Genomic DNA, 27,011 nt, shown 5'->3' with positions numbered 1-27,011 from the left:
CTTCCTTTTTTATAAAGGGGGGTTACTCTTGATACTATAGACAAACATCAGATTGTTTTCTTTGTTTAAAAACAGGAGTGCACATTCTGAAAATGTACAAATGATAATGCTTTTTTGTTTTACACTTACATGTTGTGGTTAATAGTATTCTACCTTTTATTTTTGTTTTTTCATACGATCAGAATTGATAAAATGGGACCCATTACCTCACTGCTTGGGACTCAGCATCAAAGGTTGGAATTGGGGTTCAAATCACGAAAAAGGATTCCCGGGGACAGCACTGCTGCTGCTATTGGAGGCACAATACCAATGTGAGCAATTTGCACAATGCGCAACCGCATTTTGCAAATTTGTATAATGCGCAATCTTTTTGCAAATTGCTTCCAGCTATATATTTGAATAATGTGTGGTGCACATTTTGCAAATCAATGGGCGCAATTTGTATAATGCACAATTTGTATAATGCACAACCTTTTTGGCAATTTTGGAAATCGCTTCCAGCTATATATTGATTGTGTTGGAAGTTCTGGCTACTAACCCTAACCCTAACCCTTGATGCCATCTACGCAGTGTTGGAGACTCTTTTGCTGTTCTTCTTCTGTTCGATGTAGCTTTCTGTGCAGAATTACGCAATTATTCTTCAGCTGTCCTCAAACCATCCATTTGTACGGTCGCGCCATTTTCAAACAAATCTCGTCTTGCGATATGCAAATTGCTTGCGCATAATGGAAATGACGTATCATTTGCAAAGTGCGCGAGATTGGTGAAATGCTTACAACACTGCCCACTGCTCCCTGCACCTCCCAGCGGGTGAACAAGGGTATTAGTCAAATGCAGAGGACAAATTTCACCACACCTCGTGTGTGTGTGTGACAATCATTGGTACTTTAACTTTATGTGATCATGTTCATCAGTCAACTCATTGGCATTAATTTTCAATCTACAAAGATAAAAAAATAATATCAAAATCAAATAACAGTACGTTGTTTATGTAGTTTGTTCATTTTTAATATTTTATATTTGTAGCTCATCTGCAAAGATATGAAGAATTGCCATTGCAACATCTAGTGGACACATTTAGAACAGCGGTTTAATTCATTAAAACATTTTGGCTCATTATTGTACTTGGCAAACTCATCCAGTGGGCCAGATAAAACCTGTTTGCGGGCCTGATCTGGCCCGCGGGCCGTACGTTTGACACCCCTGGTATACAACATCGCATTTGATAATAACGCAACGTCAATTTATATGATATATATTTAAGTAATGATCTCTCTTATTATTGTAATCACATAAGTGCATAAACAAAATGCATTACACATTATGGGAGGTGATTCAACATGTTGATGAGTCTTGCAAAAACATCATGTGATTGATAGCCAATAGTCATCAGAGTACAAATTATATTTTAAGCTGTATACACTTTCCACCAGCAGAACAGAAAGGAGGAAATCATGTGATCAATCATCTCAACTATCATGTTTATTTTTTGTCCACAAACTATTATTCTTCACATCTTGACTGAAAATAAACCGGAATAGCTGACCACACAATGGTTTTTTTTATTTTGCCAGCCAAAATGGGAAAGTCTTGTGTTTAATCTCCACCTTGATTAGAACTTGACACTGTTGTAGGCACAATACCAATGTGAGCAATTTGCAAAATGTTGCAAATTTGTATAATGCGCAATCTTTTTGCAAATTGCTTCCAGCTATATATTTGAATAATGTGTGGTGCACATATTGCAAATCAATGGGCGGAAATACATGTTTTTGGTGTCAAAATAATTTATTAAATACTTATGTAAATCTATTCATTTGTAGTCAAGACAATATAACTGAGTATTGCCCTCTAATCAGTCCAACCCTAACCACTATACAGTGTACATCCACGACTAAACTACTGACTAAACTACTACCACAACTTGGTTTACTATTTATAAAATATAATAATGTAGGGTTACTGACTAAACCATCCACAAAATATCATCTTAAAATCTCGTCTTGCGATGTGCAAATTGCTTGCGCACTATGGAAATGACGTATAATTTGCAAAGTGTGTGAGATTGGTGAAATGCTTACAACACTTCGTTGATATTTGCTAAACTGTATGGTTGGCAATATATATTTATTAGTTGAGTTAATTTGGAAAATGTATGTCTTCGTTGTCTTACATTTTACTTTAATTACTTTTCCTTTCTGTTCACTAGTGTGAAGCCCAGAGGTGTTTTGACAATTGTGTGTGGTTATAGTTAAAACAGTGACATGAAATGAGCAGGTTGTAACCTGGACGTCTCCATTGCAAGCAATTGAGAGGTGTAATGAAGACTGACTTTTGTTTTGTAATGTTGTTTCAGTGACCTAAGGTGGTTGTTGATCTAAAATGATATGTCAAGAAGCATCTACTGCAGGTATATTAATGTGCTCTATTTTGTCAACAAATAGATGTGCAGATGAAAATATCCTAAATGCACCACAATAGAAAATTAGTTAATCTATTCCATTGACTCAGGTTGTTTTATGCTCTTACAACTTTACCGTAAACCACACATTTAACTGCATTTCTTTCTTAATTTAAAATGATGGATTAGCACTATGATAGTATTTTCTATTCTTGTTTTCAGAGTCTATAATTCACTTTGCTTTTATTAGGCCATTACAGTCCAGAAGTACTTTTTTGAGTCTGTAATGCATGCTTTTCCCTGTGAGAGCCCCTTCACTCAAGCTTTTGTTTGATGGAAAATCTCATGGCTCTGAAAGTCCTCATGTCTCACAGACAGCTGCTAAGCATCCTGTAGTTCACTGGCCTCCACATGAATCTGGCTTTCCTCACTGTACATCTGCTTTGATTGCAGTTACATAACTTTGCATTTGGTCCTCTGTGAGCCTTTCAGCCTTTCACCCTCTCCTTCTCTATTATCTTACTTTCAGTCCTTAATGTTCCTGTTTCTGTCAACAATACACTGTTATCTCTGCAACCTTCTAAAGTTACCGCTAATTATTGCAGATTCCTTTGTAACATAATTACATCTTATTTAATTTTTTTTGTTTACGCAAACACCATTTTCGCCATTATCTATAATAATTTCAAGTATTGTTCTGATCAACCTTGTGGTTATGTTAACGTTATTTTGTGTCATGTCAGTATAAGAAGAAGTGAACTACTGTATAATGCAACTTCAACACAACAGTTTTGAGGTCTCACCCTTAATTTTGATGACGCAGGATGGCTTCGTAGCATATAGGGAGGGGCATAGATAGGATTATTGATGGCCAGGTAACATGGGTTAGCGCAGTACTTTATTTTAGGGCATCTGGAGGCGCCAACTTTTGGCTTTTGGAGGGTGAAACCGTTACATTTTGACTCTCAAATGTGCTGTATTGACCCGCATGTAAGAATACTTTTTCCCGAGAAAACAAACTGAAAAAATGCCATCCATCCATTTTCTACCGCTTATTCCCTTTTGGGGTCGCGGGGGGCGCTGGCGCCTATCTCAGCTACAAACGGGCGGAAGGCGGGGTACACCCTGGACAAGTCGCCACCTCATCACAGGGCCAACACAGATAGACAGACAACATTCACACTCACATTCACACACTAGGGCCAATTTTAGTGTTGCCAATCAACCTAAAAATGGTTTTCCTACAATCTTTGGTCTAGAGGTTTATAAATGAAAACCAGCAAGCTGACGGGACACGCAATGACTGACAGTGTGCACATGAACGGTGCATCTTGTCACACACAAACACACGCACAGAGAAGAGCACAGCAGAAAGACAGAATCTGATTTTCAAAGACATGTTAGACATACCCATTACAAAAAGGAAATTGGTCATTAGTTCTTCATTAAAAACAACAAATGTAACAAACTTAAAACATACATTTGGAAATCTTTCAGATACATCTCCGATCGGCGTTGGAAACATAACTGTTTGATAGAAAATGTCAGATTAAAATTTTACATTGTTGACATTGGTTGAAAATGTTCTTTCTTCGAAGTAGGTCCCCCACAGATCGCAGGGCCCTATGCATGGTGTGTGATCTGCGTATAGCAAGTAAAGATATGCATTAAAAAGTCAAAAAGAGGACTATGTCTGTTGGATCTGTCTACACAAGCCCACAGTGTGTGCATACAACTGCCATGCTTAGGCCCCAGAAGCAACCCAAGCTTTTTTACTACCATGAGTGCATATAAATCGGCCCTCAAATAGAGCTTAGAGACACGATTCTTTCCTTTGGCAATCATTAGTTGTCGTTTGGGGTACATTTCAGCTTTTCAAAGGGTACTTCAACACGTAAACAGTACACCAGTGGTTCTCAAATAGGGGTACGCGTACCCCTGGGGGTACTTGAAGGTATGCCAAGCGGTACATACGATTTTTTAAAAAAATATTCTAAAAATAGCAACAATTCAAAAATCTTTTATAAATATATTTATTGAATAATACGTCAACAAAATATGGATGTAAGTTCATAAACTGTGAAAAGAAATGCAACAATGCAATATTCAGTGTTGACAGCTGCATTTTTTGTGGACATGTTCCATGAATATTGATGTTAAAGATTTCTTTTTTTGTGAAGAAATGTTTAGAATTAAGTTCATGAATCCAAATGGATCTCTATTACAATCCCCAAAGAGGGCACTTTAAGTTGATGAATACTTCTATGTGTAGAAGTCTTTATTTATAATTGAATCACTTGTTTATTTTTCAACAAGTTTTTAGTTATTGTTATATCTTTTTTTCCTAATAGTTCAAGAAAGAACTCTACCAATGAGCAATATTTTGTACTGTTATGCAATTTAATAAATCAGAAACTGATGACATAGTGCTGTATTGTACTTCTTTATCTCTTTTTTTCAACCAAAAATGCTTTGCTTTGATTAGGGGGTACCTGAATTAAAAAAATGTTCACAGGGAGTACATCACTGAAAAAAGATTGAGAACCACTGCAGTCCATCCATCCATCCATCTTCTTCCGCTTATCTGAGGTCGGGTCGCGGGGGCAGCAGCCTAAGCAGGGAAGCCCAGAATTCCCTCTCCCCAGCCACTTCGTCTAGCTCTTCCCGGGGGATCCCGAGGCGTTCCCAGGCCAGCCGGGAGACATAGTCTTCCCAACGTGTCCTGGGTCTTCCCCGTGGCCTCCTACCGGTTGGACGTGCTCTAAACACCTCCCTCGGGAGGCGTTCGGGTGGCATCCTGACCAGATGCCCGAACCATCTCATCTGGCTCCTCTTGATGTGGAGGAGCAGCGGCTTTACTTTGAGTTCCTCCCGGATGACAGAGCTTCTCACCCTATCTCTAAGGGAGGGCCCCGCCACACGGCGGAGGAAACTCATTTCGGCCGCTTGTACCCTTGATCTTATCCTTTTGGTCATGACCCAAAGCTCATGGCCATAGGTGAGGATGGGAACGTAGATCGACCGGTAAATTGAGAGCTTTGCCTTCCGGCTCAGCTCCTTCTTCACCACAACAGATCGGTACAACGTCCGCATTACTGAAGACGCCGCACCGATCCGCCTGTCGATGTCACGATCCACTCTTCCCCCACTCGTGAACAAGAGTCCTAGGTACTTGAACTCCTCCACTTGGGGCAGGGTCTCCTCCCCAACCCGGAGATGGCACTCCACCCTTTTCCGGGAGAGAACCATGGACTCGGATTTGGAGGTGCTGATTCTCATTCCGGCCGCTTCACACTCGGCTGCGAACCGATCCAGTGAGAGCTGAAGATCCCGGCCAGATGAAGCCAACAGGACCACATCGTCTGCAAAAAGCAGAGACCTAATCCCGCGGCCACCAAACCGGAACCCCTCAATGCCTTGACTGCGCCTAGAAATTCTGTCCATAAAAGTTATGAACAGAATCGGTGACAAAGGACAGCCTTGGCGGAGTTCAACCCTCACTGGAAACGTGTCCGACTTACTGCCAGCAATGCGGACCAAGCTCTGACACTGATCGTACAGGGATCGGACTGCCATAATAAGACAGTCCGATACCCCATACTCTCTGAGCACTCCCCACAGGACTTCCCGAGGGACACGGTCGAATGCCTTCTCCAAGTCCACAAAGCAATGTAGACTGGTTTGGCAAACTCCCATGCACCCTCAAGAACCCTGCCGAGAGTATAGAGCTGGTCCACAGTTCCACGACCAGGAGGAAAACCACACTGTTCCTCCTGAATCCGAGGTTCGACTATCCGGCGTAGCCTCCTCTCCAGTACACCTGAATAAACCTTACCGGGAAGGCTGAGGAGTGTGATCCCACGATAGTTGGAACACACCCCCCGGGTCCCCCTTCTTAAAGAGAGGGACCACCGCCCCGGTCTGCCAACCCAGAGGTACCGCCCCCGAAGTCCACGCGATGCTGCAGAGTCTTGTCAACCAAGACAGCCCCACAGCATCCAGAGCCTTAAGGAACTCTGGGCGGGTCTCATCCACCCCTGGGGCCTTGCCACCGAGGAGCTTTTTAACTACCTCAGCAACCTCAGCCCCAGAAATAGGAGAGTCCATCACAGATTCCCCAGGCACTGCTTCCTCATAGGAAGACGTGTTGGTGGGATTGAGGAGGTCTTCGAAGTATTCCTTCCACCTATCCACAATATCTGCAGTTGAGGTCTGCAGAACACCATCCGCACCATACACGGTGTTGACAGTGCACTGCTTCCCCTTCCTGAGGCGGCGGATGCTGGTCCAGAATCGCTTCGAAGCCATCCGGAAGTCATTTTCCATGGCTTCCCCAAACTTTTCCCATGTCCGAGTTTTTGCCTCTGTGACCGCTGAAGCTGCACACCGCTTGGCCAGTCGGTACCTGTCCACTGGAGTCCTATGAGCCAAAAGAACCCGATAGGACTCCTTCTTCAGCTTGACGGCATCCCTCACCGCTGGTGTCCACCAGCGGTTTTCTAGGATTACCGCCACGACAAGCACCAACTACCTTGCGGCCACAGCTCCGATCAGCCGCCTCGACAATAGAGGTGCGGAACATGCTCCACTCGGACTCAATGTCCAGCACCTCCCTCGTGACATGTTCAAAGTCCCTCCGGAGGTGGGAATTGAAAACAGGAGACTCTGCCAGACGTTCCCAGCAAACCCTCACAATGTGTTTGGGCCTGCCAGGTCTGTCCGGCATCCTCCCCCACCATCGCAGCCAACTCACCACCAGGTGGTGATCGGTAGAAAGCTCCGCCCCTCTCTTTACCCGAGTGTCCAAAACATGAGGCCGCAAATCCGATGACACAACTACAAAGTCGATCATGGAACTGCGGCCTAGGGTGTCCTGGTGCCAAGTGCACATTTGGACACCCTTATGTTTGAACATGGTGTTTGTTATGGACAAACTGTGACGAGCACAGAAGTCCAATAACAAAACACCACTCGGGTTCAGATCCGGGCGGCCATTCTTCCCAATCACGCCTCTCCAGGTTTCACTGTCGTTACCAACATGAGCGTTGAAGTCCCCCAGCAGAACAAGGGAATCACCCGGAGGAGCACTCTCCAGTACTCCCTCGAGTGTACCCAAAAAGGATGGGTACTCTGAACTGTTGTTTGGTGCGTTAGCGCAAACAACAGTCAGGACCGTCCCCCCACCCGAAGGTGGAGGGAGGCTACCCTTTCGTCCACTGGGTTGAACTCCAACGTGCAGGCTTTAAGCCGGGGGGCAACCAGAATTGCAACCCCAGCCCGTCGTCTCTCACTGCCGGCCACGCCAGAGTGAAAGAGAGTCCAGCCCCTTTCAAGAGAAGTGGTTCCAGAGCCCTTGCTGTGCGTCGAAGTGAGTCCGACTACATCCATTCGGAACTTCTCTACTTCGCGTACTAGCTCAGGCTCCTTTCCTCCCAGTGAGGTGACGTTCCACGTCCCAAGAGCGAGCTTATGTAGCCGAGGATCGGACCGCCAAGTGCCCTGCCTTTGGCTGCCACCCAGCTGACATTGCACCCGACCTCTATGGCCCCTGCTATGGGTGGTGAGCTCATTGGAGGGGGGACCCACGTTGCCTCTTCGGGCTGTGCCCGGCCGGGCCCCATGGGTACAGGCCCGGCCACCAGGCGCTCGCCATCGTGGCCCAACTCCGGGCCCGCGTCCGGGCGAGGGAAATCTGGGTCTTTTGTTTTTACTTTTCATAGAGGTTTTCGAGCTGCTCTTTGTCTGATCCCTCACCTAGGACCAATTTGCCTTGGGAGACCCTACCAGGGGGCTTAAAGCCCCCGGACAACATAGCTCCTAGGATCATTGGGACACGCAAACTTCTCTACCACGGTAAGGTGGCAGCTCAGAGAGGAGAACCACTGCAGTACTATGTAATTTATTATCATCTATGTAACTCTCTGAAGGGTAATCAAATAATTTATGTAATATCAAAATATTCAGTTGAATACTTTTTGGCAACCAAGAAAATGTTGATTTAATGAATACATCCAAACACACTATTAATATTTAATATGTGCATGAACAAATAACAGATAATATCGTATGTAGCTTCTAAATAAGAAATAGGTTTCAGCACTTCAACATAGGATCAACAACTGTCCTCTTTAATCACATTAGTACCATAGATCTTTCATTTTTCGGACAAGATAAAGGCTTAAATAATTTCAAACACATATCTTTACAATAACCACAAATCTAAGTGTTTGTCTTGTTACATGTAGTAATCAGTAATGATGGTAAACCTGATTCTTTTTACTAACTCAGGTACCCATGAGTCACTCACCAAAGTGGATCGATTCACTTGATTCAATTATCACAAAGCGCATGCGCAAGAGCTCACACATGGCTAGTGACGCGATTCACTTGATTCAATTATCACAAAGCGCATGCGCAAGAGCTCACACATGGCTAGTGACTCGATTCACATGACTTACTCAGCACAGAGTGCATGTGTAGAACATTGCACATGACTGCCGACTACACAAGTCTCGCCGTCAACAGTTAGAAGGCGCATGCGTATTGACTCACACATACGTAACACTTAATCCCATTTAATAACACCAGCAAAAGAAGTAACAGTATTTATTCTACAATTTTGAAACCAATTTAAAAAAAGAACTTCACTTCGTCTTGATGAACTGCAGCCTTTATTCAATTATATCCACAGTTGCAACAGTTAACGGCGTTGTATTAGTGAGTGTCACTGAATAATCGTTTATTTTGTAGTTATTTCACTCAGGTTCGGCAGGGCGCAGTCAAAAAATGTATACTGTACATACATTTAAAACAAATTAGTATTAACATTTTTAATTTTTTTTTTTTTTATCATTTTGCCAAACGTTCAATTGTTGCTTTTTGTACAATGTACTTGTTTTACAGACTTTTAATGACTTAAACATTTTTTAAAAACAACTAGCAACACATCTATCATGATCTTCTGGTGTTAATATAAACTGTACTCTACTTTAGAGACTCTACTTCTGACCCTCAATGTCCCTAACAAAAGAGGCTAGCTGCAGCAAGCATGACGTTACATTTGCTTGGCAATGTTACCCGAGTCTTCTTAAAAGCCACCACTGTCCTCTTAATATTTGCACACTTTTGTAGATGGCTCTCCACGGATATATCTCTTCTATACATATTTGAAAATCACGTCCACATCGCAGACATGCTGAACGCTCCAGACAAGGGCGTGCATTTTATTCACATCCGGTAGCACAGTTTTTAGTGATCAAAGTCTTTTTTCGGTACATCTCTTGTCAATAATGCGCAAATAATAGGAGATATATACACACACACATACAATTATACGTGTGTGTGTGCACAAATAATAGGCTATATATATATATATACATATATATATAATAGGATATATATATATATATACACATACAATTATACGTGTGTGTGTGTGTGTGTGTGTGTGTGTGCGTGTGCGCAAATAATAGGCTATATATATATATATATATATATATATATATATATATATATATATATATATACACAGTCAAGAAAATAGATTTTTGAACACCCTGCTATTTTGCAAGTTCTCCCACTTAGAAATCATGGAGGGGTCTGAAATGTTCACGGTAGGTGCATGTCCACTGTATGAGAGATAACCTAAAAAGAAAAATCCAGAAATCACAATCTATGATTTTTTTTAACAATTTTTTTGTGTGATACAGCTGAAAATAAGTATTTGAACACCTGTCTATCAGCTAGAATTCTGACCCTCAAAGACCTGTTAGTCCGCTTTTAAAAGTCCTTCTCCACTCCACTGTATTATCCTGAATCAGATGCACCTCTGTGAGGTCGTTAGCTGCATAAAGACACCTGTCCACCCCATAAAATCATTAAGACCCAAACATTCAGCATGGCTAAGAGCATAGAGCTGTCCAAAGACACCAGAGATGAAATTGTACAACTCCACAAGGATGGAAAGGCCTACTGAGAAATTGCCAAGCAGGTTGGTGAAAAAAGGTCCACTCTTGGAGCAATCATTAGAAAATTAGAAAATGGAAGAAGCTAAACATGACTGTCAATCTCAATGGGAGTGGAGCCCCATGCAAGATATCACCTCGTGGGGTCTCAATGATGCTAAGAAAGGTGAGGAATCAGCCCAGGACTACACGGCAGGACTTGGTCAATGACCTGAAAAGAGCCGGGACCACTGTTTCCATGGTCACTGTTGGTAATACACTAAGACGTCATGGTTTGAAAGCATGAATGGCACGGAAAGTTCCCCTGCTTAAACCAGCACATGTTAAGGCCCGTTTTAAGTTTGCCAATGACCATTTGGATGATCCAGAGGAGTCATGGGAGAAAGTTTTGTGGACAGATGAGACCATAATTGCCCTTTTTGGTCATAATTCCACTATGCGTGTTTTGAGGAAGAACAATGATGCGTACAATCCCAAGAACACCATCCACACTGTGAAGCATGGGGGTGGTAGCATCATGCTTTGGGGGTGTTTTTCTGCTCATGGGACAGGACGACTGTACTGTATTAAGGAGAGGATGACTGCAGCCATGTATTGTGAGATTTTGGCCAAAAACCTCCTTCCCTCAGTCAGATCATTGAAGATGAGTCGTGGCTGGATCTTCCAACATGACAATGACCCAAAGCACACAGCCAGGAAAACCAAGAAGTGGCTTTGTAAGAACAATATCAAGGTTCTGGAGTGGCCTAGCCAGTCTCCAGACCTAAATCCAATTGAAAATCTTTGGAGGGAGCTGAAAGTCTGTCTTACTCAGCGACAGCCCAGACCCCTTGACTGATCTACAGAAGATCTGTGTAGAGGAGTGGGCGAAAAATCCCTCCTGCAGTCTGTGAGAACCTGCCGAAGTACTACAGGAAACGTTTGACCTCTGTAAATGCAAACAAAGGCTACTCTACAAACTATTAATGTTGGGGTTGAAATGCTTATTTTCAGTTGCATCACACAAATAAATTGTTAAAAAATCATTGATTGTGATTTCTGGATTTTTTTTTAGGTTATCTCTCATACAGTGGACGTGTACCTTCCATGAAAATTTCAGACCCCTCCATGATTTCTAAGTGGGAGAACTTGCAAAATAGCAAGGTGTTCAAATACAAACCCTGTTTCCATATGAGTTGGGAAATCGTGTTAGATGTAAATATAAACAGAATACAATGATTTGCAAATAATTTTCAACCCATATTCAGTTGAATATGCTACAAAGACAATATATATTTGATTTTCAAACTGATAATCTTTTTTTTTTTTGCTTTATAGTTTGATGCCAGTAACACGTGACAAAGAAGTTGGGAAAGGTGGCAATAAATACTGATAAAGTTGAGGAATGCTCATCAAACACTTATATGGAACATCTCACAGGTGTGCAGGCTAATTGGGAACAGTTGGATGCCATGATTGGGTATAAAAGAAGCTTCCATGAAATTCTAGGTAATTCACAAACAAGGATGGGGTGAGGGTCAGCGCTTTGTGAGCAAATTGTCGAACAGTTTTAGAACATTTCTCAATGAGCTATTGCAAGGAATTTAGGGATTTTACCTTTTACAGTCCGTAAAATCATCAAAAAGTTCAGAGAATATGGAGAAATTACTGCACGTAAGTGATGATATTACAGACTTTTGATCCCTCAGGCATGCATCATCAAAAACCGACATCAGTGTGTGAAGGATATCACCACATGGGCTGAGGAACACTTCATAAAACCACTGTCAGTAACTACAGTTGGTCGCTACATCTGTAAGTGCAAGTTAAAACTTGCACTTACTTGCACTTACTTGCACTTTGGCCACAAAGCCAAACCCATTTATCAACAATATCCTGAAACGCCGCCGGGTTGGCTGGGCCCGAGCTCACCTAAGATGGACTGATGCAAAGTGGAAAGGTGTTCTGTGGTCTGACGAGTTCACATTATAAATTATATTTGGAAACAGGGCGTGGTGTCCTCCAGAACAAAGAGGAAAATAACTATTTGGATTGTTATAGGCGCAAAGTTGGAAAGCCAGCATCTGTGATGGTATGGGGGTGCATTAGTGCCTAAGGCATGGGTAACTTACACATCTGTGAAGGCACCATTAATGCTGAAAGGTCCATACAGGTTTTGGAGCAACATATGTTGTCATCCAAGCAACGTTATCATGGACGCCCCTGCTTATTTCAGCAAGACAATGCCACACCACGTGTTACAGCAGCGTGGCGTCATAGTTAAAGAGTCCGGGTACTACACTGGCGTGCCTGCAGTCCAGACCTGTCTCCCACTGAAAATTTTGAAGCCTAAAATACGAAAACAGAGACCCCGGACTGTTGAACATCTTAAGCTGTACATCAAGCAAGAATGGGAAATAATTCCACCTGAAAAGCTTAAAAAATGTGTCTCTTCAGTTCCCAAATGTTTTATGAGTGTTGTTAAAAGAAAAGGTGATGTAACACAGTGGTGAACATGTCCTTTCCCAACTACTTTGGCACGTGTTGCAGCCATGAAATTCCAAGTTAATTATTATTTGCAAAAAAAAAAAAAAAAGTTTGTTTGAAAATCAAATATCTTGTCTTTGTAGTGCATTCAATTGAATATGGGTTGAAAGGGATTTGCAAATCATTGTATTCCGTTAATATTTACATCTAACACAATTTCCCAACTCCTATGGAAACGGGGTGTTTACTTATTTTCTTCACTGTATATATATATCGGTTATTATTCGCGCACATATATATGTATGTCTATATATATATATATATATATATATATATATATATATGTATATGTATATATATATATATATATATATATATGTATATATATATATATATATATATATGTATATATATATATATATATATATATATATATATGTATATATATATATAGACATACATACATCTTCTTCCGGTTGACCGAGGTCAGGTCGCGGGGACAGCAGCCTAAGCAGGGAAGCCCAGACCTCCCTCTCCCCAGCCACTTCGTCCATATATATATATATATATATATATATATATATATATATATATATATATACTGTAATGACAAATTAATGTTTTATGCCCGTGTGGTTAAATAAATAAATGGATTGTACTTGTATAGCGCTTTTCTACCTTCAAGGTACTCAAAGCGCTTTGACACTACTTCCACATTTACCCATTCACACACACATTCACACACTGATGGAGGGAGCTGCCATGCAAGGCGCCAACCAGCACCCATCAGGAGCAAGGGTGAAGTGTCTTGCTCAGGACACAATGGACGTGACGAGGTTGGTACTAGGTGGGATTTGAACCAGGGACCCTCGGGTTGCGCACGGCCACTCCTCCACTGCGCCACGCCGTCCCACGCGGTTTGAATTTGATGTCAGTTTTTCCCATGTTCGCAAACACACCGTCCATGCCTGAAAGGTGATTGGCGGAGAATGAGGAAGTGTTGTTTGTCTGGGGAAGCGCGGACTCTCGAGACGAAAGTGTTTGCACAGGAGGTCAAATTAATTGGAATCGTGCCGTTTGTTATCATAAGTTTGGTTATAAAAGTTAAAATTAGTGTCAGACTTTGTGTAATTTCTTCTGGGGTCAACATTATATTGTATTATTTCGATTTGTTTTCAAGTAAAAAAAAAAACAACCTTATTTTGAAGCTGTGGCGGTAATAATGTTTTGGCGTCGCACCACATTCAATTCCATTAAAACGGAAACCCTGGTCAGTCATCCTCTGTCTTTATGTCTGTGTAGGCCAGGGTTCGGCAACCTTTACCACTCAAACAGCCATTTTGACCCGTTTCACAAAATAAAGAAAACAATGGGAGCCACAAAACTGTTTTGAAATTTAAAATGAAATAACAATGCATACAGAGTTTTTTTTACTTGGTGCTATGTATAAACCAGGGGTCTCAGACACGTAGCCCGGACCTTAATATGAACATTTTATTATAGTGGGGGCCGCAAGTTTTATATGAATGCCGCTTGACAGCATCACATTTGCCAACCCTCCCGAAAATTCTGAGAGACTACCGAATGTTAGATCAACCATACTCGCGAAGGTTTGTAGAATTTCCCTCGATTAACAATAATAAGGGCATCCTATGAAGGTGCTGCCTTCAACGCTCTCAACAACACGTTCAATCAGCTTGCCATCCCAGTCACATGTCTTATGAGGGTTCTACAGACACACGCCAAAGATTGCAAGGCATACTTGTTCAACAGTCGTACAGGTTACACTGAGGGTTGTGATATAAACAACTTTAACACTCTTACTAATATGCGCCACACTGTGAACCCACACCAAACAAGAATGACAAACACATTTTGGGAGAACATCGACACTGCAACACAACATAAACACAAAATAACAAATACCCAGAATCCCATCCATCCCACTCTTCCGGGCTACATACACCCCGCTACCACTAAATCCCCCCACCCCCTTCGTGCGTCGGTTGAGGTGGGCGGGGTTGGGTGGGACGGGGTTTTGTGCTAGTGGGGGTGTATCATGTAGCCTGGAAGAGTAGGGATGCATGGGATTCTGGGTATTTGTTCTTTTGTGTTTATGTTGTGTTACAGTGTCGATGTTCTCCCAAAATGTGTTTGTCATTCTTGTTTGGTGTGGGTTCACAGTGTGGTGCATATTAGTAAGAGTATTAAAGTTGTTTATATTACAACCCTCAGTGTAACCTGTATGGCTGTTGACTAAGTATGCGTTGCAGTCTTTCTCATGCGTTAGCAGAGGCTGAATATGAGATAGGCCCGGTCGACACACAGATCGCGTGATGTATAAGCGGGCGCGATGACTTGTTGCAGAGGAGGTTAAAGGCATTGCCATCACTGTACACCCTCAGTATTGAAGTCCAGGTGAAAATTTGAAAATGTTATCCCCGGGTGATTTCTGAGAGGCACTAAAATCCGGAAACCTCACGGAATAATCGTTAGGGTTGGCAATTAAGCAGCTGAGCCACATCAGAGTGATCAAAGAGCCACATGCGGCTCCAGAGCCGCGGGTTGCCGCCCCCTGGTGTAGGTGATGCCGCTAACACACACACACACACACGCGCACGCACACAAGTTGAAGCTTGTAATGTAAACGTATGGTAACGTAGTACAAATGAACTGGATAAGCCTGCCCCCTCACCCATTGTTGCAAGTCTTAAGTTGTCCTAATATGTATATGTGCGTTGTTATGTTTTTTTTTTTTTCCTCATTCCAGATTTGGCCCACCTTCACCGGAGCCCAGTCTGAAATCAACTTTTTTTTTTACTCATCTTCCCCCAGCCTCTCCCTTTTTCCAATGTTACAGAACGCAGTAAGTGGCATCCCATCATCATTCTTGTTCGATGTTTGCCTAATAATGAAAGGGTTTAGGGTGAAAATGAAATGTTGTACTTGTACAATGACAATAAAGACCAAACAATATCGAAATGTAATGAGTTTTTGTCCCATTTTAGACATTTCCTGAAAAGAAATGAAAATACCCTAGTAACTTTTTGAGCTACCTGGACCAATAACAAATTTTGCTTGACGATATATTGACCGATGAATTAAATTATTGCCGATAAATATTATTACCAGTATTTTTATGGGTCAATGTCGATAACACTTAATGATAATACGTAATAATAATAATACATGTATATCTCTTCAAATGCGATAAACGTTGTGTGTTTTTAACATTGGAATGAAAGTTAAATAAAACAAACAAATAATAATAAAATATACTTTGTCTGTTAGCAAAATGTTGCACTTGAATAAAAATTACAACCAAAACCAATAAAATATCTTGAGGGGTTGGGCTAAGGGGCTCAAATATACACAACCTTAACAATAAATAAATTAGATAAATAAGGCATTGACAAACAAAGATGCACTTCAATATTTAACATACGGGCAGTGGAAGAGTTGTATATTACTAAACTGACAATCAAGAATTTTTTCAACAAAAGTGCAGAGTAACATTATAAACACAACAGCAGAAAGTTCTAAACAGATGTATTAACAGGTCATACGCAAAACCAAATTACGTTTGGCAGATTCCGAGTCAGGAACACCAACATGACATGACAACATGACAGCACTTAAAAAAAAATGCTATGTTTATAACAGTATTAAATGACATGATTTGTTCAACCACATTTTCTCTGAGTGCACACCATTTTGCACTGTTTTGTTAACACTGACCTGGCTTGTTCACCAAACTTGAAATGACAAGGTAGTGTGGACTGTGGAGTGCTTGTGTTTCAAGTAGGCTTGCAAGCTTGTTGTAGTCGCGCAAATCCAGCAAGCTGGCTTCTCGGTGTTGATAGGTACATCTTTTGTCAAAGGTTTTAATGAAAATATTCCCATACTGATGCGGTGGCATTTGGTTTGTGATCATTTTGTCCTTGTGAGCTGCTACATGCTAACGAGTGGCACTGTGTGTCGCTCGCGGGTCAGCGGCCCCACGTAGCTGCACAAAGAGTCAAAAACACTTAATGAGGACAAGATAATTCACCCCCTTCTTTTCATTCCGCTATGGTACAAATGAGCTTAGCTGCTAAAAGCGGCAAAATGCGTGAATGCTCTTATGGCGATTTATCAATGCTTTAAAACTTTTCGGCTTTAATTTTCATTTATTGTCGGTCAATTGACGTATCGAATTTTGGCCTAACCTCAAGCACAATGTAAGAAACAATGAAAGTGCACAAGCCTGCTTGTCTGTCTCTGCAAGGCTGCGAGCATACACACAAACACAAAGAAGTATAAACACAAGTAAGCATAGTACAGATGATCCCGATAAGACCCACAATTTAATCATCCATCCATCCATTTCTACCGCTTGTCCCGTTCTGGGTCATGGGGGGTGCTGGAGCCTATCTCATCTGCATTTGGGCGGAAGGCAATTACACCCTGGACATGTCGCCATCTCACCATGAATTGATTAACGTGGACCCCGACTTAAACAAGTTGAAAAACTTATTCGGGTGTTACCATTTAGTGGTCAATTGTACGGAATATGTACTGAACTGTGCAATCTACTAATAAAAGTATCAATCAATCAATCAATCACAGGGCCAACACAGATAGACAGACAACATTCACAATTTAGTGTTGCAAATCAACTTATCCCCGTATGCATGTCTTTGGAGATGGGAGGAAGCCCGAGTGCTGCTGTCGAAGTGGAGGGACGTAAATAATTTATTCAGGTTTTCCTTATTCAATTTGGGATATTTTTTAAATGTTTCATAAAAATCTGCTAAAACGTTTTTGGGGTAATTTGCAAACTAACTCACAAATCAACCCCAATATTTACATAACATCCTGGCAGAGGTTTAAAAATGTTTTGAAAAAAGGAATACTTTAAAATAACAATTAATAATAAAGCGTAAATATGTTTTTAATATTGTTATATCAGTGTTATTTTTTTGTAGTTTGATATTTTTCATGTAGTTTTTTCTAAAAAAAATTTTGTCAACCCATTGCCTCTTTAAATGTACAGTACTGTATTGAGCAGCCAGTCCAGCAATTTTTGGTTCTATGGATTTTATTACACCTATCCCTTCAGTGGAGTCATCACGAACACACTCTCACCAGAAGAAAATAGTTAACCATGTGACATTGCTTTATTTTCATTCTGCTGCCTTACAATATTTGCTGAGGGGTACTCATGTATGAGTGTGGCTCAACTCTAAATTTGTTATTAAATCAGACGTTGTTTACTTATTACTTCAGTAAATATTGTTAGTTATTCAACATATGATTATGAAAAGTAGCTAAGAAAAGATAAAAACAGATAAAGATGACAATTATGATCTCTCTTTATAAAAGTATGTTTTTCCCCTTCTTTGTAGGGCACAACTTAGCCACATGGTCAGAGCCTGACTCTATCATGGGAGTCAAAACCTTCACCCATAACTCGACCTCCCACAGCCAGGAGATGCTTGAGAAGCTCAACGCTTTGCGCAACCAAGGTCACTTGTGTGATGTTACCATCAGGGTACAAGACAAACATTTCCTGGCTCATAAAGTGGTCTTGGCTTGCTGCAGTGAATTTTTCCGTTCGAAACTAGTTGGTCGGCCAGAGGATGAGGACAAGTTTGTGTTGGACCTTCACCATGTGACAGTGAGTGGCTTTGCTCCTCTGCTGGAATATGCCTACACGTCCACGCTCTCCATTAGCACCGAGAATATTATTGATGTCCTTGCAGCTGCAAGTTATATGCAAATGTTCGCTGTGGCAAGTACATGTTCAGAGTTCATGAAGTCCAGTATTCTGTGGAACCCAAGTAACAATAGTAATGACACAATGGCAGCAGACAAACCCTGTGAATCAGCACCAGAGAGTGCTTCATCAAACTGTGTCCTTACGCCGCTTGACGGCAGCGTGTCACCTGTGTCGTCTGACTGTAGCATAATGGAGAGAAATGTTCCTGTTTGCCGCGAATCACGCCGGAAACGGAAAAGCTTTGTAACCATGGCGTCGCCTGAGAGTCCTCTCAAATGCGCCACACAGATGATCACGACCTCCCCCCAGGTCCCGAATCCTTCCCCGTCCTTCTCAGACAACACAGCCCAGCCTGTGGAGTCCTCCCTGGCCTTCCCATGGACGTTCCCATTTGGTATTGACAGGAGATTCCACTCAGACAAATCAAAGCTCCAAGAAAGCCCACGTTGCCAAGAGCAGACAGCCGCAGTTACTTCTGAAGTGGTGGTTGGTCGTCGACTCAGTGACTTTCTAACGTGTGAAAGTTCCAAGGCGGTGTCGCCACCTGTGCAAGCAGAGGAAGATGACGTGAGGGTAAAAGTGGAGCGCCTAAGTGACGAGGAGGTCCAAGATGCATCCTCACACCCTGTCAACGCCCCACAAAGCTCGCTGAATGATCAACAGACGGTGCCAGGAAGTGACCAGGTTCAGGAAGACCTCCTCATCAGCCCACAGTCATCCTCCATAGGTTGGTTTATTTTGGCTACAACATCGGTGGAACCTGCTTAATAGGTCAGGCTTACGTAGGCCACACTGTTCGTCATGTTACTAAGAATTCCTGTTTATGTCGGCATACTGTACATGATCAACCACTCTAGCCCAGGGATGTCCCAACTGATCTGTCACAATCAGTATCGGACAATTTTCTTGAAAAAGTACCTAACCGCAGTTGCCGTTTTAATGCAGATCACAAACGTCAATCTGACACTATATGTTATTTTCCGTTTCCCGGCTGACAAGCTGCTAGTGTTTCTATTAGGGATGTTACGATAAACCGTAATAATGATAACCACAATAAATCTTCACACTGCTACATGTAGCAGTGGTAAACATGCTACACACCAAGAGCAAGTCAAGAGCAGACCTGCTAACCTGCTAAGCTAGCTTTTAACAACAGCAAGAAATAAGTGCCTAGTAAACATTTAGAAGTGTAGCTGGAACCGCATTGTAGCAGAAAGTACACAACTATCAAAGGGAAATCAACAAGTAGACTAATGAAATGAAATGTTGGAATTGTCACAGCCAGTACACAACACATAAGGGAAGGGCAGATTTATCCATAAATTGGTGATGTCAGTACAAAGGTAGTATGATTGATTCCAGAGTGATTAGGTCAGTATTTGTATATTGTCAAAATGATTGTTTTTGTTCTTTTAGTTAATGTTAACAGTAGACCGAATAGTCCCAACCCTGGACACCGTAGGATTTTGGGGGAAGAAACTAAAGGATTTAAATGAGTAACATAATGATAGTTTTCCCATGTGTTTAGTTAGTGTGTGACATGGATTTGGTTTCACTCACACTATTGTATATAATTAAAGCAAATAATAGGAACTAGTATAATTATTGTGTTATTTTAAAATCTTAGTCGCATTTACCATAAATAAATTGACGAATGTATAGTCAATACAACATCGGTCGATCTCGCTCACGAATATTTGAAATCGGCAGCATAAAATCCTGATAAGAGCATCCATACTCTTGTAAGCATAATTTGAGATCCACAAGGTTCCGTTCTATGTTAATGCCGGTGTGCTGTATTATTGTAAACTTCATTAATATCGCTAAGCAGTGTGAAATGACAGTTATGAGGACTGCCTAACACATTATTAAAACGTGTGGCTAAAAACTTGACTTGCCTTTTGTTGCAAAGTAAGATTCAAAATAAGAACATGGCAGTATCAGGTTTCCAGCCTGCAATCCACTACAGCAACTAACCAAACAAAGTTCACCATTTTTTAAAAATGTTTTGTTGTTGTTAACCACTGGAAGAAATAGTTTTACATGTATGAGAGCTTTATTACCATTGTCGTCAAGACATGCAACTAAATTACCGCAACAGCTCTGTTCTTTAACAGTATAAAATATCACATTAAACAGAAATCTCAAAATTAAAATATGACAATTGGAGAAAAGCCTGGTCAAGTTTAAAATATTTTTTTTGCTCATTCTTCTATACATAATTTTTTATTCTTTCAGGATCCCTGGATGAAGGAGTGTCGGAGGGCTTGCCATCTCTGCAGGGTACATCTAATGCTGGAGGACATGCAGAGGATGATGAAAGGTATCATTTAAATTTGTTTAGACTTGCAGTAAAGGAAGTCACAAGCAGAACAGAACGTGAAACATGACGTAAAACCTGTAACTGCATGTAGAAAGCACAATCATTTCAACGTGCTGCTGAATTTGCAACAGCATGATTCATAGCAGTGGACCAAGGCAAGATCTACTTAGTGATGCATTAAAAAAATATAATAATAATGCAATGATTATTGTTTGAATTTATTTTGAACATGCATGCAATTACAACATGATATATCACAATTCCCAGTTTCTCATTTCAACATGTTTGAAAAGGAGGAGGAAGAAGCATAGCGTATTTAATCCTACATTACATAGCAATTGCTAAAGCTTTTGTTCACTTCCTGTTCTCAATTTATTCACGATATACTCCATGAATTATAACATAAATAAATAGTAAATAGTTAAGTAAATTGGATTTCATATAGTGAGATGAATAATACTATCAGTAAGTCAAGAATGTTTATCTTGGTTCTTCTTTTTTGTAGTTTGTGTTTACAGAGTTTGAATAGTTTCTTAAATTGGATCATAGTAGTACACTGTTTGATTTCTTTACTAATTCATTCCAGAATTTAACTCCACATTCGGATATATTAAATGTTTTAAGTGGTGTACATGCATACACATGTTGTATCTCTTTTAAAATGTATGCAAAATATCTTAACAAATTCCTAGAATATATTTTTTTATTTAGTCCTGGCCTGGTGGGCTGATCCAAGGGGGGTCTAGCTAATAGGGGTGCCCTATCCCACCCACATATTGGGGTGTGGGTGGTACAGGGGACAGCCTCCTTGGGGTTGGTGGCGGGCTCTCCCTCTGGCTTCAGGTCTCCTTAGGCTTCCTCCTTCCCCTGGGGCTGGGGGTTATTCTATTTTTTTATTTGTCTATTTTATGGGTTGGGCGATATATCGATATACTCTGTATATTGCGGGTTTGTCTCTGTGCGATATAGAAAATGACTATATCGTGATATTCGAGTATACATTCTCACGCAGTTACTCTTAGCCGTGGACATTACACTACAGGCTCTTTTCGCTCTTTGTTGTCTCTCCTCACAGAGACATAAAACAAACACACATTCTTACATATGTCGCATACTTACTGTATATGCCCTCACGGAACAGAGAAGTAGCGGCATGGGTAACGTTAGCTGTGATGCGAGTGGTAATAGGAGAAAAAGAAGGTGCGAATCTGGTAACAAATGAAGGAAGAATTAATTCCCAAGAAAAACAGCAAGGGGGCCGTCGTCTGGCTGTGGTTTCGCTTCAAGCGGGAATACAGGACTGTCTCAGATATTACAATATTGTGATAAAGTCTTTTATTTTCATTAATGCAACTAAAAACATGAAAATGCCATACATTCTGGATTCATTACACAACTGAAATATTGCAAGCCTTTTATTATGATAATATTGCTGATTATGGCATACAGCTTAAGAAAACTCAAAAATGTTATCTCAAAAAATTTGAATATTTCCTCAGACCAAGTAAAAAAAAAAAAGATTTATAACAGCAAAGCAAAATCAAACATTTGAAAATGTAAATTAATGCACTCAGTACTTGGTTGGGAATCCTTTTGCACGGATTACTGCATCAATGCGGTGTGGCATGGAGGCAATCGGCCTGTGGCATAGCTGAGGTGTTATGGTTTTTGATTGATTGATTGATTGATGGAGGCCCAGAATGCTTCAATAGCGGCCTTCAGCTCATTTGCATTATTGGGTCTGGTGTCTTTCAGCTTCTTCTTCACAATACCCCACAAATTCTCTATGGGGTTTAAGTCAGGAGAGTTGGCAGGCCAATCGAGGACAGTAATGCCATGGTCAGTACACCAGTTACTGGTGGTTTTGGCACTTTGGACAGGTGCCAGATCATGCTGAAAAATGAAATCATCATCTCCATAGAACTTTTCAACAGATACAGCTTCAATGGCCGTATTCCCATGGTCAAGCCACTCCTGAACTCTAGACAACGGAAGTTCCCTCAGTCAGCAATTTTTTTTGGGGCAGCAATGTCAGCTGCTGGTTTTGGTCCACTGTGTTTCATCAAGTCCAGAGTCAATGCAGCTGTGTACATGCTTCCATCTGTTGTAAAGCGCTATGGAGATGATGATTTAATTTTCCAGCATGATCTGGCACCTGCTCACAGTCACAAAACCAGCAGTAACTGGTGTACTGACCATGGCATTACTGTCCTCGATTGGCCTGCCAACTCTCCTGACCTAAACCCCATAGAGAATTTGTGGGGTATTGTGAAGAAAAAACTGAAAGACACCAGACCCAATAACCCAAATGAGCCGAACGCCGCTATTGAAGCATCCTGGGCATCCATAACACCTCAGCAATGCCACAGGCCGATTGCTTTCATGCCACGCCGCATTGATGCAGTAAAAGGATTCCCAACCAAGTACTGAGTGCAATAATTGACATTTTCAAATGTTTGATTTTGTTTTGCTGTCATAAATCTTTTTTTTTTACTTGGTCTGAGGAAATATTCAAATTTTTTGAGATAGGATTTTTGAGTTTTCTTAAGCTGTATGCCATAATCAGCAATATTAAAATAATAAAAGGCTTGCAATATTTCAGTTGATGTGTAATGAATCCACAATGTATGGCATTTTCATGTTTTTAGTTGCATTATGGAAAATAAAGGACTTTATCACAATATTCTAACTTTATGAGACAGTCCTGTATGTCGAACAGACAACAGTAATTTGTCAAGTGTGGGGCAAAAGCGTTGCTACAAAATGTAGCATTACTGCTAATATGTAGCATCATTTGAAAAGTCACCTGCGGGAGAATGAAGAGTGCTTACTCCGCATGTCAACATCTCCGTTGAGTGCCACACCAAAAAAATACCGAGGCAACCATTTCCACATCAAAACCGTACGAAAAGAATAGTCAACAAGAGAAGGAGATACCGTCCGCAGGAACCTACCAAATAGCGAAGGACATACATTATTTGATATTTCCTATTATGCAGCTCATTTTTATTTGACAGTTATTTAAATATCTTGTGTGACATCATGCACAAAAATGCATTTTATTTGTTTTAAACTATTGTAGTGACGTTCTGTACAAAAAGTGCACTTTAATTTAATGTTGTTTTGATATGTCATCTTAGTGACATCATGCACAAAAGTGCACTTATAGCTTGTTTTAAATGTCTCTGACAATTTTGCTCTTTCTGTGTTGAAATGACAGGAATGTTTGTGCCACTGCTTAATAACTTTAATAAATACAGTTTGGGTCAATTGCTGTAGTTGTGGTTTCCCTCTCTGCATGAAAGTTTAAAATGAGCATATTTTAATGCAATATGAAGAAGAATGTTCTAATGTAGATACATAGAAACATCATACTGCTGTGATTATATGCATCAAGTGTTAATTCAAAGCTAAGGCAAAATATCGAGATATATATCGTGTATAGTGACAAGGCCTAAAAAAATTTAGATATTAAAAAAAGACCATATCGCCCAGCCCTACCTAGTCTATTCATTAATAATTTTTTTATTATTTTTTTATTGTATGTATACAGTATGTGTGTTTGTATGTACTGGAATGTGTGTTTTAGGGTTAGGTCGATAATACGTTATCAATATATATCGCAATAGACAATTGATATCAATATAACGTTTTTTTAATGACATACAGACTTTACTAAATCAATAACGGAGCAGCATCTCCTCATCTGTGGCTCACTGGTGCAACAAAAATGCCGGAAATACGTCCCTTGAAAAACTGTCCAACTGGAACTCTCTAATAACTAAAGTTCCATGGGTGCATTAAGTAAACCCACTACACTGGTAGTTTTTAACGCTTCCAAAGTGAGTCTATTTACAGATATAATTTCTACTTTATATTAGAAATGGCAACAGCGGAGAATGAATGCCCCACAACAAGAAGATGGAGAAAAAGAAGAAGCTTATCGACTTCGGTGTCCGCACGAACTACAATGGCGGACTTGTGCAAATTTTCAGGACTTATGCAGATCCCAAATACGCATCAGCAGGTACAAATAGGAAAGAAACGTTGGTTTTGCATAATTTTGTGAAAAATGCCCGGTAATATGTCTGCTAATAGGTGCCATTTTGCGGTCCTTGGACATACACCATAATATTACTGTATGTTGAAGCAGAGTACGTCTGACTACAGTAGCCTTAATGCTTTGACAATCCATCAAGCAGAGCGGCTTCATAGCTTACCAAAGTTGTACTAAAAAAATGTTGATAGATTTTTGAGCGCTGTGTGTAATGTTCTATATACTCAATGGAACATTTAAAGTTTTGGTGGTGTTTACTGTTGTCATCTTGCAGTCTACACATCTCTTATGTGTGACTGCCATCTACTGGTCACAATTATCATTACACCATGTACCAAATAAAATACCTTCGGTAAGCACAAACAGAATTATTCTGTACATTAGGCGCACCATGGCAGTGAGTGGAATGGCTGGATGGAGTTGTTGTGTTAGGGATGGCCGCGGCTGACATTGTTGTCACGTTTTTTTTTTTTTTTTTTTGTGGCTAAGGAATGAATGTGCAGTTGTTTTGGCTTCCAGTTTGAAAGCCATCACGCAGGTTTCGCTTCGCGCTGTAGTGTTTGTGTCGGTGGCTTGGTGCAGGCGCAACGCAGCCCTTTGGTTTGGTGTGGGTGCTGTGGCTCGGTTGTTTTGGTGGTGGTGGTGTTTTTGGAGGTGTTTTAGTGGGTTGATTGTGTTGATGTCTCTTGTTTGCATTTGGACAGACTTGCGCTGGCTGGAGTCCATGGTCTTGTGCCCTCCCGTACCTTGTTTTCTGCTAGGCGCGTATGTCTATGGCCTGCCGCTGGCCTGCCGTTGGCCTGCCGCTGGCCTGCCGTTGGCCTGCCGTTGGCCTGCCGCTGGCCTGCCGCTGGCCTGCCGCTGGCCTGCCGCTGGCCTGCCGCTGGCCTGCCGCTGGCCTGCCGGGCGGCACGGTGGGCCTAGTTCTGGGGGTCCTGGCACTGGGCGATCTGACTGCGGGGGGCAAGTTGTCCCATGTTCCCTGGGCACCGCACCTGCTGTTATTGGTTGAGCTCTCTGAGTGGCTGGGGCTGTACTTTGGCTCCCACACATACTGGAAGACAAATATATTGTACATACAAACACATCTACATATGCACATACACACAATTATTCATACTAATAGACATACATACGTGCATTCATTAATACATAGACACGCACATACATAGGTACATACGCTCCCACATCCATACACAAATACAGTATATACATACACACCTACACGGTACATACATCCACATGCACATTCACTTGTCAAACATACATATACACTCATGCATATAATCTTGTTTCATCAAACACATATTAACGTTGTCCTCCCCAGGGGAAACTGGGTAAATCTCGGGACACTGATAAAACTTAACCTCTTTTTACTATGACAATCTTCAAGGTTTATATAATTCCATTCTCTTTCTTTTACTCCATTTATCTGCTTTCTTTACTAGTTCCAAGTTATCATTACATATATGTTTTGTTGCATTTGAAAAAATTGGATTGTTGATAATAAAGGTAATAATTATTATTATTCATTATCAATGGTGCTATTTCTATTGGTCTTTTTATTGCTACATTTGTAGTGCAATAATGTTCATTGTCATTTCTGTTTTTGATATTTATCTCACTAACTGCTTCTTTGCTAAACCTTTTCATATAATATTTGTACATATGTTTGCTGATGTTGTTCTGTTGTTGTTGTTTCTGTTTTTCTGTCTTATCCCTCTCTTGTAATCGCAATTTCCCCTTCATTCTTCTTTTTTTTCTTCTTTCTATCCCCTCGTGCCGCGGTCCGGCTGTACATTAAATAAATCCAAAAGGGAAAAGCGGTAGAAAATGGATGGATGGATTTAATAAAGTCAAATACAAGCCAACAAGAGAAGTATCCTACACTTCTCTTTTGTAAAGTCCATCTGTACAGCAGATGCTGGCATCTACATCAACAATATCATTTGCCTGAGTGCTGGACAGGACAAAAACAAACAAAAGTTATCAGTGCTATTTTGTTATGTTACCGGATTTATCGGTATTATGTATAATTA

At 40.9% G+C, this 27,011-nt stretch overlaps 1 protein-coding gene across 6 annotated transcripts in view; it reads left to right on the top strand.

Moving 5' to 3' along the window:
* The window catches only part of zbtb44 (zinc finger and BTB domain containing 44), a 49,988-nt gene that overhangs the window by 3,805 nt on the left and 19,172 nt on the right, over nucleotides 1–27,011 (top strand). For 4 of the 6 annotated variants that reach the window (XM_061918776.1, XM_061918775.1, XM_061918777.1 and 1 more), the window contains 3 exons: nucleotides 15,602–15,697; nucleotides 18,219–19,319; nucleotides 20,831–20,915. The exons of 1 other annotated variant lie outside the window; for it this stretch is intronic. In XM_061918776.1, coding sequence (XP_061774760.1) covers nucleotides 18,257–19,319; nucleotides 20,831–20,915 — 1,148 coding nt within the window. In that variant the 5' untranslated portion in view covers nucleotides 15,602–15,697; nucleotides 18,219–18,256. Of the gene's footprint in view, nucleotides 1–15,601; nucleotides 15,698–18,218; nucleotides 19,320–20,830; nucleotides 20,916–24,796; nucleotides 24,943–27,011 lie in introns of those variants that run through there. One more of the 6 variants, XM_061918779.1, reaches the window with a different exon arrangement.

The sequence above is a fragment of the Nerophis ophidion genome, linkage group LG13, assembly GCF_033978795.1.
Source record: "Nerophis ophidion isolate RoL-2023_Sa linkage group LG13, RoL_Noph_v1.0, whole genome shotgun sequence".
NCBI classification, from domain to species: Eukaryota; Metazoa; Chordata; class Actinopteri; order Syngnathiformes; family Syngnathidae; genus Nerophis; species Nerophis ophidion.
This window is presented reverse-complemented; position numbering and strand designations above follow the sequence as displayed.